The sequence below is a fragment of the Maylandia zebra genome, linkage group LG19, assembly GCF_041146795.1.
Source record: "Maylandia zebra isolate NMK-2024a linkage group LG19, Mzebra_GT3a, whole genome shotgun sequence".
NCBI lineage: Eukaryota > Metazoa > Chordata > Actinopteri > Cichliformes > Cichlidae > Maylandia > Maylandia zebra.
This window is the reverse complement of record NC_135185.1, coordinates 9,450,520-9,461,626: the sequence shown is the minus strand read 5'-3', so window position 1 is coordinate 9,461,626 and position 11,107 is coordinate 9,450,520. Positions and strand designations below refer to the sequence as shown.

Genomic DNA, 11,107 nt, shown 5'->3' with positions numbered 1-11,107 from the left:
AAACAGGCTGGCTTCTGCTAAATGGGTCAAACTGGGCAGAAAGTCTACAAACACATAACATCCTTATAGAATATGATGTAACACTATAGATCAACTTAGCTCAGAATATATAAAGCATAAACAATTACAGCAATATGATGCAACAAACACAGCAGTGCTACTAATCCAAAATACTGGAACAAACATTTATTTTAGCTCCATTCTGCTGCTGATACATACTTTAGGTTTCTGAACATTAAACTTGTTGCTGCCTTTCATAGTGTGTAACTTGAAGGCCCTGAGTACTTTCTCCCACACTGAAAAAACTGGAATGATAAAATTATTTGAACATTACCTAATAAGACTGATTCAGGACAGACAATTAGTTATTCTAAACTTTCCTAGCAGTCCTTCACAAACAGGGAACAGTCTGTCTATGCTCTCCATCTGTCAGCTGCTGCTGGCTCTTCCTCCTCCTCTTCCTCACACACTGCTGAATTTGTCCTGGTGGATCATCAGGGGTGCAAAGCCTCACAGCTGATGAGCAGCAGTGGGTCCCTCAGTCTGTCCTCACTCTGGACACTTGCAGTCGTCACACATGGAAATCAAATGTGTGATAAGCTGCAGGATTCAAACACAAGTGTGACTTATAAACACATGTTCATACTTTTATTCCACAATCAGAGAGAAAGAAACAGAGAGAGTGCAGGACAGACAGACAGGTGACAGTCTCAGGTGTATACACTGCTACAAAACAGCACCAGAGAAGGAGGATTTAGTGTTTGTGTTATCACGAGTGCTCAACAAGAAGAGTTCCCAGATGGTGCAGTGGACACATGTGTGACTCCTGTGATTAAAGCATCTTTCTTTCAGCTTAACGAGTGAACCGTCAGCTCGTTCAAACACACGTTAAAGTCCGTTTGGCTCGACACCACCGAACAGAGGCAGCAATATAACATAGCTAACATTAACAGTGCAGTGAATCCTGCTTGTGCCGTGATATTCAGGACTGCAAACCGAGCAGCATCACTGACTTTCAGCTTGTTGTGTTTGTGGATATATGACTGACTTTAATTATCCACAAAATCATCACATTCTCTGTAAGATTAAGGTCGACTATATATATATAAGTAAAGGCTTTAAAACAAAGTTAATCCTGAAAGTACAAACATCGCTAATGTCGCATAACTTTGCCGACATGTGGCCAACAGTAATGTTTTAATGTTCTTCGTTATTAAACATTCGCACATAAATTAGTGACATCATATTCAGTACTTACTTTTGACAGTTCACTCTTCAGCCGCTCCCTTCTGTCGTATTTTGCGACAAAATTATCCACACCCACCGCCGCGCTATGAATTGTGGGATATATGGGACCACGAAGCGTGCACCGGACCACCAGTGTTGCCAACTTAGCGACTTTGTCGCTATATTTAGCGAGTTTTCAGACCCCTTAGCAACATTTTTTTCTAAAACGCGACTAGCGACAAATCTGGCGACTTTTTCTGGCGTTATTAGAGACTTATTTATGACGACTTTTTGACGTGAAAGCGCGTATCGCTCTTACTCTCAATAAGCAGCGGGTGCTGCCTTGGGCACCTCACCCGTGCCAAAGCGCTCACAGGCGGAGGATAGTCCTCCCCCAGCTGCTATCAGGGCAGGCAGGGCTCCCGCACTGACTGTAACGCAGTCAGTTCTTCTTTTACTGTTATGTTGTTTTGTGGACCACAAAGTTTAAAACTACTTATGAACACACACACACACACAAAGTAACTCCACCAGAGTGCCTATTTCGGATCACGTTTGCCGGTCCAAGCCCGGATAAAGGAGCAGGGTTGGAATTATGACATTAAAAAAACAATAATTGCTAAAAGAAATTTAATTTGTAGTTCTAAATAAATTCTAGATGCATTTAATATTTCTCTGTCCAACCGAGTAGGTTACAATTACATTAGCATGACCAATTGTGCAAATTAGGCGATGACGTCATTTAGCGACTTCTAGCGACTTTTAGGACAGCCAATAGCGATTTTCCTTACTGAGGCGTTGGCAACACTGCGGACCACGCTTGATATTTGGGGAAATCGACGGCGCATTTGGAGTATGCATTTGAATTTTTCATTTTTTTTATTAACAATTGGAACAATACAGTCACAAACAATATAACACAATATAGTGCAAATGAACTCTCGTGGAGGATAAATAAAAAAAGAACACAGTCAATACAACAAAACTAACAGCAAGGATATGGGGGGAGGGGGCTAGACAAAAATTCACAGTATTAACGGGGAAGAATTAAAAAAGAGCACAGGTTGATACACAATAGAGGTAATGATCAAAATAGTAGCAAATGGGAAATGTCATCATAGATTGTGGCAAATCTGCTTGACTTCAGTTTTTTAAATGCATTTGAAATACACTTCGAATTGGGACAGCCGTCGCGTGGCGGTGACGTAATCGCACTTAAAATGCGTACTTCAAGCGTGCAGACCCTGAATTGGGACAACAGGGACACAGCCAACGTCCTTGAAATCCGGGAAACTGAGGACGCAGAGGCACTGGAGTAACCTTCGTCGCCTCGCTGTGACGTAATGGGCCCTCGAAGGCTGCAGCCCCGGACTTAGCTGTTAGCAGCTGTTAGCCTGTGGAGCTGTCATCACCGACCCCGACACTCCGCGGATAAACCGTCACACCGTGAGTTTAATCACACTGTCGGAGGGACTTTAGGACCGTTAGCTTAACGGTCAGCTTTGCTCCCTCCGAGCGGAGATTTTCATATTAAAATAGAAGTTTCTATGTTTAATGTAGTGTACAGTGGGAGAAACTCGTCCAGCTGACTTCTTCAGTCTCAGCTGACTGCAGGTTTCCAACCTTATATAGACAGATCAAAGATCACTGTCATAGCCGATCAATGATCAATCACAGTTTGCATATCATTGATCATAAACTGACCTCACAGCCCGTTGTGAGTCAGGGGTGCTAGTGTCAGCCATTGAGCACAAGTTCTGTTTATAAAGTCGAAACCTGATGATGACGAAATGTTTCTCCCACTGAAAGCGTGCAGCCTTCCTGGACCCTGACCCTAGCCCTGACCCCTTCCTGGACCCTGACCCTTTTTCAATCTTAATTGAAGATTTTAATATGTGGGTATTGACTTTTCAGGTTTCGTTTTTCCTTGTAAGATAATTCTTCATAATTAAACAAGAGGAATAATAGTGTGATGTCTTGTATTCATCATGAAGGTATAATTTGATATATAATAGTTTTGATTTTGTGCAAAGTATCGGATCAGTGTAGCCTGAACTTTACTGTCAGGTGGTCTCTGAGCCACTTCCTGTTTGCAGTGGTGATAGACGGGTGGCGTCACCTCTGCAAAGAGGTGAGTGCAGGCAGGGAGGAGAGGAGAAGGAGAGCAGTATGAGTGCCGGAGGAGGTTTAAAGGTGGCAGTGAGACCTGCTGTGATGGTTGGAGATGAGCGGGAGCGGGCAGAGCGGGTTACCCTGATGAATCCTCACCTGGCAGGTGTTCGATCCCTGCTCTCAGCTTCATCTACACCAATGTTCTGCTGTCCTGACAGTTTAGGAAGTTTCACATAAATAAGCGTCTGAATCTAAGTACACAAAGTGTTACCACAGATTATATTTCATTGGCTGTTCACCAGCGAATTAACCAATCAGACAGCTCGCCTATTCCTCAGGTTACTCATGACATTTTTTTAACGTTTAGGTGAAGAAGCATGCTGTCTGCAGTGAGAGCTGCTCAGTGCGCCGTCAGATACCTCAGGGGTATCCGTACCTCTGCCATGGACACAGGTGATACACGCACACACACAAAAGAAAACACTGATGGAGGAGAGCAGTGAGGGAAGGAAAAAGAGTGAGTGGGGTTTAAAGTCTGGAGTGTTTCAAAGATTAACTTCATCGACTGCTGCTCGCTCAAACATTAACTGTGGTGAAGCAGATAAGAGCAGCTCATTGTTCTCTCGGGCCTTTCCCCTCCTGCTCCGTGACAGGTAAACAGGAAGCAGCTCACTGACATGCTTGTGTGTGAGATGATGAAGTCGGAACATTTAAATAATCTGAGTCCTGCTAATCTGAGGCAGTTAATCCGGCAGAAAGACCCCAGAATAAAGACCACAACAGGATTAGCCAACGGTAAGAGATCATCTGAACTGGACAGGCTTAGGACAGACTCGGGACAGCTTAGAGGTGAAATTTCTGCTGATTTGTTGTTTTAGTAAAGGAGCTGCTTTAGCGAATTAGCGTCCAGTAAGAACGTTAGCTTGTTCTAATAGTAAACATGTATACTCTCGAGTCATCCTCAGCTAGTATCCATGAATGTTGTGGACGTGTCTCCCAGAGTGTCTGGGGGGTGTATGGGGTATCAGGTCAGGTGCATGCTGGACTCAGCCAGGCGGTGGAGGGTTTGGGGTTCTTGGGATGTGGTCCTTCTGGCTTCGCTGACTGGCAGCCTCCAGCTTCCTCTGGGCTGCTTTTCAGCCGAGGGTGAAGCAGCAGGAATGAGAAACAGCTGCTCCGAGTCTGAAAAAGGGTGGAGTGCTCGCTCCGGGTTGGCGAGGATTTTCTGCCTCCAACACGTCATGTTGACGAGTTTGAGCAGATTGATTGACAGGTTGGTGTGGAGGCTGGAGCTGGTGCGGTGCAGCGAGGGTGGAGGTGTCGACGTATTGGTTCCTGCCCTCAGCGGGAACCGGTGACCACGAGCTCTGGAAATGCCTGAAAAGGATGATGTCATCCCGCAGAGCTGCCCGGACGGTCAGGGCTTCTTGGTTTTTCTCTGTTGTAACGTGTGTGTGTGTGTTTCAGGATACCAGCAGGCTAATGTGGTCGTCCTGCCAAACCAGCTCGCCGATGACTTCCATGCCTTCTGTCGCAGTAACCCCGCCCCTTTGCCGCTCCTTTATCGCAGCCAGTCGGGAGAGACTTCCTGTCCGCCTCTGGCTCAGCACGCTGACATCAGGTAGGGCTTCCTGTCCTCTCAGACGTGCTGCAGAAGGTTTACGTTTGGTTCTGTGAGCCGATGATTTTAAATCACAGACGTTTCCTGAGTCCATTCACATCGTTCTCCATGCAGCACAAAGCTCCTGCGGACTCTCAGTAACCTTTGGAGCGCTCACCTGTGAGGCGAGAGCAGAGTTTACTCAGATAACAAGCACATCACATTATAAAATCTGCTCATTTTGAATTTGATTCAGAAAAGCTGGAACAAACAAGAAGGTGTTTGATCCTGATGTGATGAAATGATTGAACTTCTTTTCTGCAAACTGAGAGGAGCGAGCAGGAAGAGACAGACGCCAGACCAGACAGACGGTTTGGTGGATGTTTGTTTCGGACACCCCTCAGCCTGAGAGGACGGTGGCCGGGCCGGCAGGTGCTGTGACACCACGGGTGCATCGACCAGAAGCCTGAGGGCTCACAGAGTTCTTATTTTTCTGCCCTATACCCGTCTGACTCCAACGAAGGGCGGAGCTTTCCGACTGTGTCTGTTTTATTTTTCCTGATCGAGTGTTTCCTGGTTGTGTTTCCTGTAGGACGGACATCTCGCAGTACTGTGTGTATGAGGATGGTCGGCTGGTGAAAACCGTCTCCAGCCTGCAGACGTACAGTGACGCACACAGGTAATGTTGAACATGAGTTGGGGTAATCATTGAGCCTCAGCCGTGACTGCGTCCTGGTAATAACTTACTGTTGAAATGGGCTCTGGTTAAAGCATAGCGACGTCTCCGGCAGGATCTGTCCTGAAATCTAAACGTGCTTTCAGCTTGTATCCCAGGAATTACTCTACACCAGCTCCTCCGTGCTGCTTTCACTGAAAACTCGACATTAAAGCACAAACACAAGCTGCTGCTTCCTGCCTCACCTGTTGTTTCCTGTAGCATAACAGTCAGTGATCAGCCTCCCTCTGCCTCGCAGGTCTCCACCCGGGCAGCAGGCGGAGCGTCCCGGGTCGTGGTCGGACATGGTGTGTTTCTATCTGGGCTGCAGCTTTGGCTTTGAGGGCCGACTGAAAGAAGCCGGAGTCCCCGTCAGGAACGTGGAGCAGGGCAGGAACGTCAGCATGTACAGGGTACGCTGGGCCGCGCTGGGTCGCTGACAGTGTGCTGTGCAGCTCCGGCTGAAGCACTGTGGGTGCAGTGACAGGATCAGTCAGTCGAGCAGATGTTTTGGTTGGATCATCATCAGTGATTTTATGACCAGTCGTGTTTTCTCAGTATTCATTTATGCTCTCAGGTCCAGTCGACTTCCTGAATTATTTCACGTTCACTGTGACACACTCGTGAAGTGTCCGAGGGGTAGAAGTGAAGTGGGAGTAGTCACGCCCACCAGCAGCGCTTGTGTCATTCTGTCGCTAAACACGAGCTCGGAAATTCTCAGTGAATTCTGATGAAACTCTGCAGGAGCGTAGAGCGGGGTCATGTGACAGTGCACATTTGGGATCACGCTTTTCCACCAGCTCATCAGTGTGTGTGTGTGTGTGTGTGTGTGTGTGTGTGTGCAGACTGCAGTTCCCTGTGTTCCTGCAGGAGCGTTCAGCTGCCCTCTGGTGGTCACGATGCGTCCTGTCCCAGCTGCTCTGTTGGATGCAGCAGTGAAGGTCACTCATCTCAACCCACTGGCACATGGAGCTCCTGTACACATAGGAGATCCAGGTACACACACACACACACACACACACACACTCACCTGCAGCTCCTCTAACAGCCAGCAGAGGCAGCAGTGAGTCAGTCTCCATGTTAAAACCTTACAGCAGAGAAAACATGTTTACAGGATGATACACAAACTGTTTGGCCTCTGAGGTCTCTTCAGAACAACAGTTTAGGCTGCATTATTAGGGGCATGGCCTCTGTGACTGACAGGTGGATGGTGACACAGGTGGCTGTTGCTGCTAGCTGCCTGCTAGCTTCACCTCAGCTAATCTGAACAAAACTCAGATGATGAGGCTTCAAAATGTGGTGTCAAGATGACTGTGGCCATCTTTTATATACAGTGTGTCTGTGTGTGTGTCTGTGTGTGTGTCTGTGTGTGTGTCTGTAGCTCTCCTCGGCATCCAGGACCTGTCCAGGCCGGATTATGGTGATGCGGTGGAGCTGCAGCCTGGTGATGTCACAGTCTTTTGGGCGTGTGGTGTGACCGCGATTGAGGCGATCCTCAGCAGCAGTGAGCACTCTGATTGGCTGATACTGTGCTTACATCACAGCCTGCAGAGGACCTGAACAGTTTGTCTCTTTCAGAGCCTCCGTTGGCCTTCAGCCACTCGCCCGGCTGCATGTTCCTCACCGACATTCCTGACTCACCTACTTCCACCATAACTCCGCCCACTGAGGCCAAACCCCATCCTGAGCTGACCCCCCTGTGCTTCCAGGTGTCCCAGAATCCCTTGCTGTACAGCCTGGTCTCTCAGGGGACGGCGGCGAAGATCAGACAGCTGGAGGTGATGATCGGAGAAGATCCAGGTAGAAGGCCCAGGATGCTTTTTTTTAGGAGCGAATAACTGAGCTGATGATGGAGCAGGTAGAGCCTGATGAAGCTCCTCAGGTGTTTCAGCCGAGTCCACGACTAAAGTTTATTCTACAGAAAAACAAACAGGCCATAAAAAACCAGCTGTGGATTCTTTAAAGTCCTCACAGTCTGCCAGTTACACCAGTGCATGGCGTCCACGCCGCGCGCACAGACACGTGAAGCTCCTTTACTGTCATACGGGTGGTGCTGCTTTTTATTATTGTGCATCACAGAAGCTACTACACCTGCAGCGTGTTTAATGAAGGGACAGTTTTTGGGGTTTTTCTGCCAGTTTACCTGCAGACTGAACTTTAGTTGTCCTTTCACCTGCAGCCAGAGCTCCTCAGGAGTTTCATGTGGTCGTCCTCCTACCTGCCCGTCTGAGCAGCACCTGTCGGGTCGCCACTTCCTGTTCTTCTTTGTTTGAACGTTTGTGTCTGTGCGTCTGCAGGTGAGCGAGGGATCAGAGCTTTATTCGTTCAGGATGAACTCTTGCGCTCCTGTCTGGCTCTATCCCATTCCTCCTCTGTTGCCATAACAACGGGCTTCCCAACACACTACATGCACAGGTACAAACACACACACACAGCTTCCTGGTTCTGTGTGACCAGGAAGTTCAACATCGGATTATATCAGACTGTAAACAAATGATGGCGGTGGCGTCAGAAGCTGCCTCCATCATTTGTTTGCAGTCTGTGATGGGGGAGAGGTCACGAGTAACGCAGGTGATTCTCAGCGTTTGCGTCTCCTCTTCAGCCCTCCCGATGAAACCGACGGCCCACCAGGAGCAATTGCCATGGCAACCATGCTGCTGTCTCTGGGGAAACAGGTGACCATGGTGACGGATCGCCGGGCGCTGGAGATGAACCGCACCATCATCGATGAAGCAGTGAGGACGGGTGAGAGTTTTAAATCTGCTCTGGGATGAATTTAATTTAGAAATGTTCAGAATGAGAAAATAAAATGTGACTTTCAAAATAAAGTGCAAGAAACTGCTGTGATGTCACCCTCAGGAGTCCTGAAGGATGCTATCCCATTGGTCACATTTGAAGACGGTGGTCCAGACGCTGCGCGGCACTTCCTGTGTCACCATGGAGACCCTAACAAGCCCAGGTGAGCTGGCGTGTGAGGCACCTTCATGGATGGGCTGGATTTGTTGGTCCAGCTGAACTGTGCATGATGGGAAAAAGTCCAGTTTACTAGTCGCAGTCAGAGATCAGCAGCTCTCCATCACAGACCTGCTCCACCCTCTGCAGCGAGTCCAAACACACGTGAGGACTGTCATGTGACGAGTCACCTGACTTCAAACCCCGTGAGCCCATAAAATAACGACATGCGGTGTGTGCAGCAGGAGTGCTGCTGTGACCAAAGCAAAAGGACACGTGTAACATTACGATGATGTCATCATAATGCAGAAAACCTCAAAAACAAATAAAAAGCATCTCTGAGTGTTCAGCTGAACAGAGAAAGAAGAATCTGCAGGTTTGTGAATCATCAGACCACACGTGAGCCCAAACAACAGGAAACGTGCACAGACTGTTCTTTAACTTTCTCATGCATACAGCCCCCTGTTATTCACACCTGCACAGGTACAGCTGCAGGTTCTAATGTGACACTGATGCTCGTTACCAGATTCGACCACCTGGTGGCGATAGAGCGCAGCGGACGCGCCGCAGATGGGAACTACTACAACATGAGAGCAGTGAACATCAAACATCTGGTGGATCCCGTGGACGACCTGTTCATCGCTGCCAAGCACATACCTGGAATCGGCACCACAGGCGGGAACCCTCCCACCATCTGATCATTACACTCTGTGATAAATCCAGCAGCCAATCACGACTCAGCCTTACAGGAGACTGAACGATTTGTGTGTCTGTGTGTGCGTGTGTGCAGGAATCGGTGATGGTGGGAACGAGCTGGGGATGGGGAAGTTGAAGGAGAAGGTGCAGAGCCTGATGCCCAAAGGCGGTCTGATCGCCTGTGAGGTTCCTGCAGACCACGCCGTCACCGCAGGTACGGCCTCTGCGAACACAGCAGCTGTCGCAGCATCATGCTGCTCACTAGTGTGAGCTGCAGGTCAGTTTGAACTAACCCTGTGCTCCATCTTCTCTGACCTCCTCCCGTGCTCCTGCAGGCGTGTCTAACTGGGGAGGCTACGCTGTGGCCTGCGGGCTCTACCTGCTCCACACCTGCCCAGCACACCTGCGCTACCTGAGGAAGGGGCTGGGACTGGAACCTGTGACCTCCACGGAGCAGCTGCAGGACTGGACCACTAACCTGCCGTCTGTGGAAAAGGTAACACACAAATGCTTAATAACTCATTAACAAGCACCAAATGTGCCCCCGCAGCCTGATCTAGAGCCTCTGTGCCTGTAAATACTCACAGCAGGAAGCTAACGTGAAGCTAACGTGACTTGATTAAATAGACTGTAGTTAATGCTGGCGGACGATCTCATCTCCCTCTCTCCCTAAATCCAGGAGGAGTCCTTCCTCTCCACTCTGGTCCGGTTTGGGATCCGAAGCGGGAAAACTGGTCACCTGGCCATGGAGGTGGATGGCCTGACCTTTCACCCCACCCACTCTGACATGATCACCAGACTGCTGGAAGCGACACGAGGAGGGCGCGGCACGTTTTAATCAGAACTCTTTATTATTCCCTGATGTGATCCCAATCCTGATGCAGGGAAACACAGAGGAAGGAGGAGAGGAGTGTGAGGGTGCTTAGCTGCTGCCTGGTAACCGCTCAGCCTGCCTTTAAATGCTCACAAAGCAGAGTGACCCCCGCGAGATGCATCGCTGCTTGTACCGTGTGAGCAGATGTACAGATTTTATTGCAGCACTCATCATCGTTGATGAGGATGATGAGGGAACATGTTTGGGTCGAGGCTGTGAAAGGCTCCGCCCATGCCCCACAAATCAGTTTGTTCTGGAAGCGCCTCAGGCCACGTTAACCGTTTGTGCTCCTGCAGCTGGAAGGACGTCCACCTCGAGATGCAGAGCTGAGGGAAGCAGCTGAAATGTGTCTCGACTGTCAGTCAAAGAGGCCACGCCCCCATTAATGCAACCTTTAAACCTTAATAATGATAATAATAATAATAATGAGTTAATACAAGTTAACCTGGTGTTACGAGGGAGAAAATTGTCTCTAGAGACCAAACAGTTTGTGCATCAGGCTGCGAGCAGGTTTCATTTTACCTGGGAGTCTATGGGACCGACTCACTGCTGCCTCTGCTGGACGCTGGGGGAACTGCAGGGTAAAATCGTCCTCTCTCTGTGTTTGTTTGTCAGTAAATGAGCTGAAGAGGATTTATATGTTTTGTAGAAATGAGATATGAATAAAAGAATCTGCTCAAACCTGGCATTAAACAGCTTTCTTTTACCTTTTTTGATTCTTTCTTGGATGATTTGCAGATTTTCCTCCGTAGGTTGGAGTTTGTCCAAACTTGCAGGAGCTCCATCAGCCTTAAAAACACTGAGTCAGTCTTTTCTGGCTGTTATTAACATGCTAAACTGGAAACAGAGCGACGCTGAGATGTTTCTTATTCTCTGATACTCGATGAAGAGATTTAATTTGAATTCAAAGTAAGAAAAGCATTTTTCTGGG

At 48.4% G+C, this 11,107-nt stretch overlaps 1 protein-coding gene across 2 annotated transcripts; it reads left to right on the top strand.

Moving 5' to 3' along the window:
- The first annotated feature begins 2,461 nt into the window (after positions 1-2,461).
- dglucy (D-glutamate cyclase) lies at positions 2,462-10,869 on the top strand. Of its 2 annotated transcripts, none has more exons than XM_004569929.5 (15): positions 2,462-2,673; positions 3,707-3,792; positions 4,807-4,960; positions 5,532-5,618; positions 5,914-6,067; positions 6,500-6,650; positions 7,036-7,158; positions 7,233-7,454; positions 7,952-8,069; positions 8,257-8,399; positions 8,514-8,613; positions 9,133-9,281; positions 9,397-9,516; positions 9,638-9,798; positions 9,982-10,869. In XM_004569929.5, exons 2-15 carry the CDS (start codon positions 3,717-3,719, stop codon positions 10,138-10,140), a joined length of 1,917 nt encoding a protein of 638 aa, XP_004569986.1. In that variant the 5' UTR covers positions 2,462-2,673; positions 3,707-3,716; the 3' UTR covers positions 10,141-10,869. The 2 variants fall into 2 exon arrangements, with proteins under 2 accessions (XP_004569986.1, XP_004569985.1); XM_004569928.4 differs by lacking the exon at positions 2,462-2,673 and adding an exon at positions 3,993-4,134.
- The last annotated feature ends 238 nt before the right edge of the window (positions 10,870-11,107 follow it).

Excerpts from the sequence above, each read along its gene's own strand:
- dglucy (XM_004569928.4), top strand. The coding sequence starts at position 4,017 with ATGCTTGTGTGTGAGATGATGAAGTCGGAACATTTAAATAATCTGAGT. Across the intron at positions 4,961-5,531 it reads GCTCAGCACGCTGACATCAG|GACGGACATCTCGCAGTACT; the intron begins GTAGGGCTTCCT and ends TGTTTCCTGTAG. Across the intron at positions 5,619-5,913 it reads ACGTACAGTGACGCACACAG|GTCTCCACCCGGGCAGCAGG; the intron begins GTAATGTTGAAC and ends TCTGCCTCGCAG.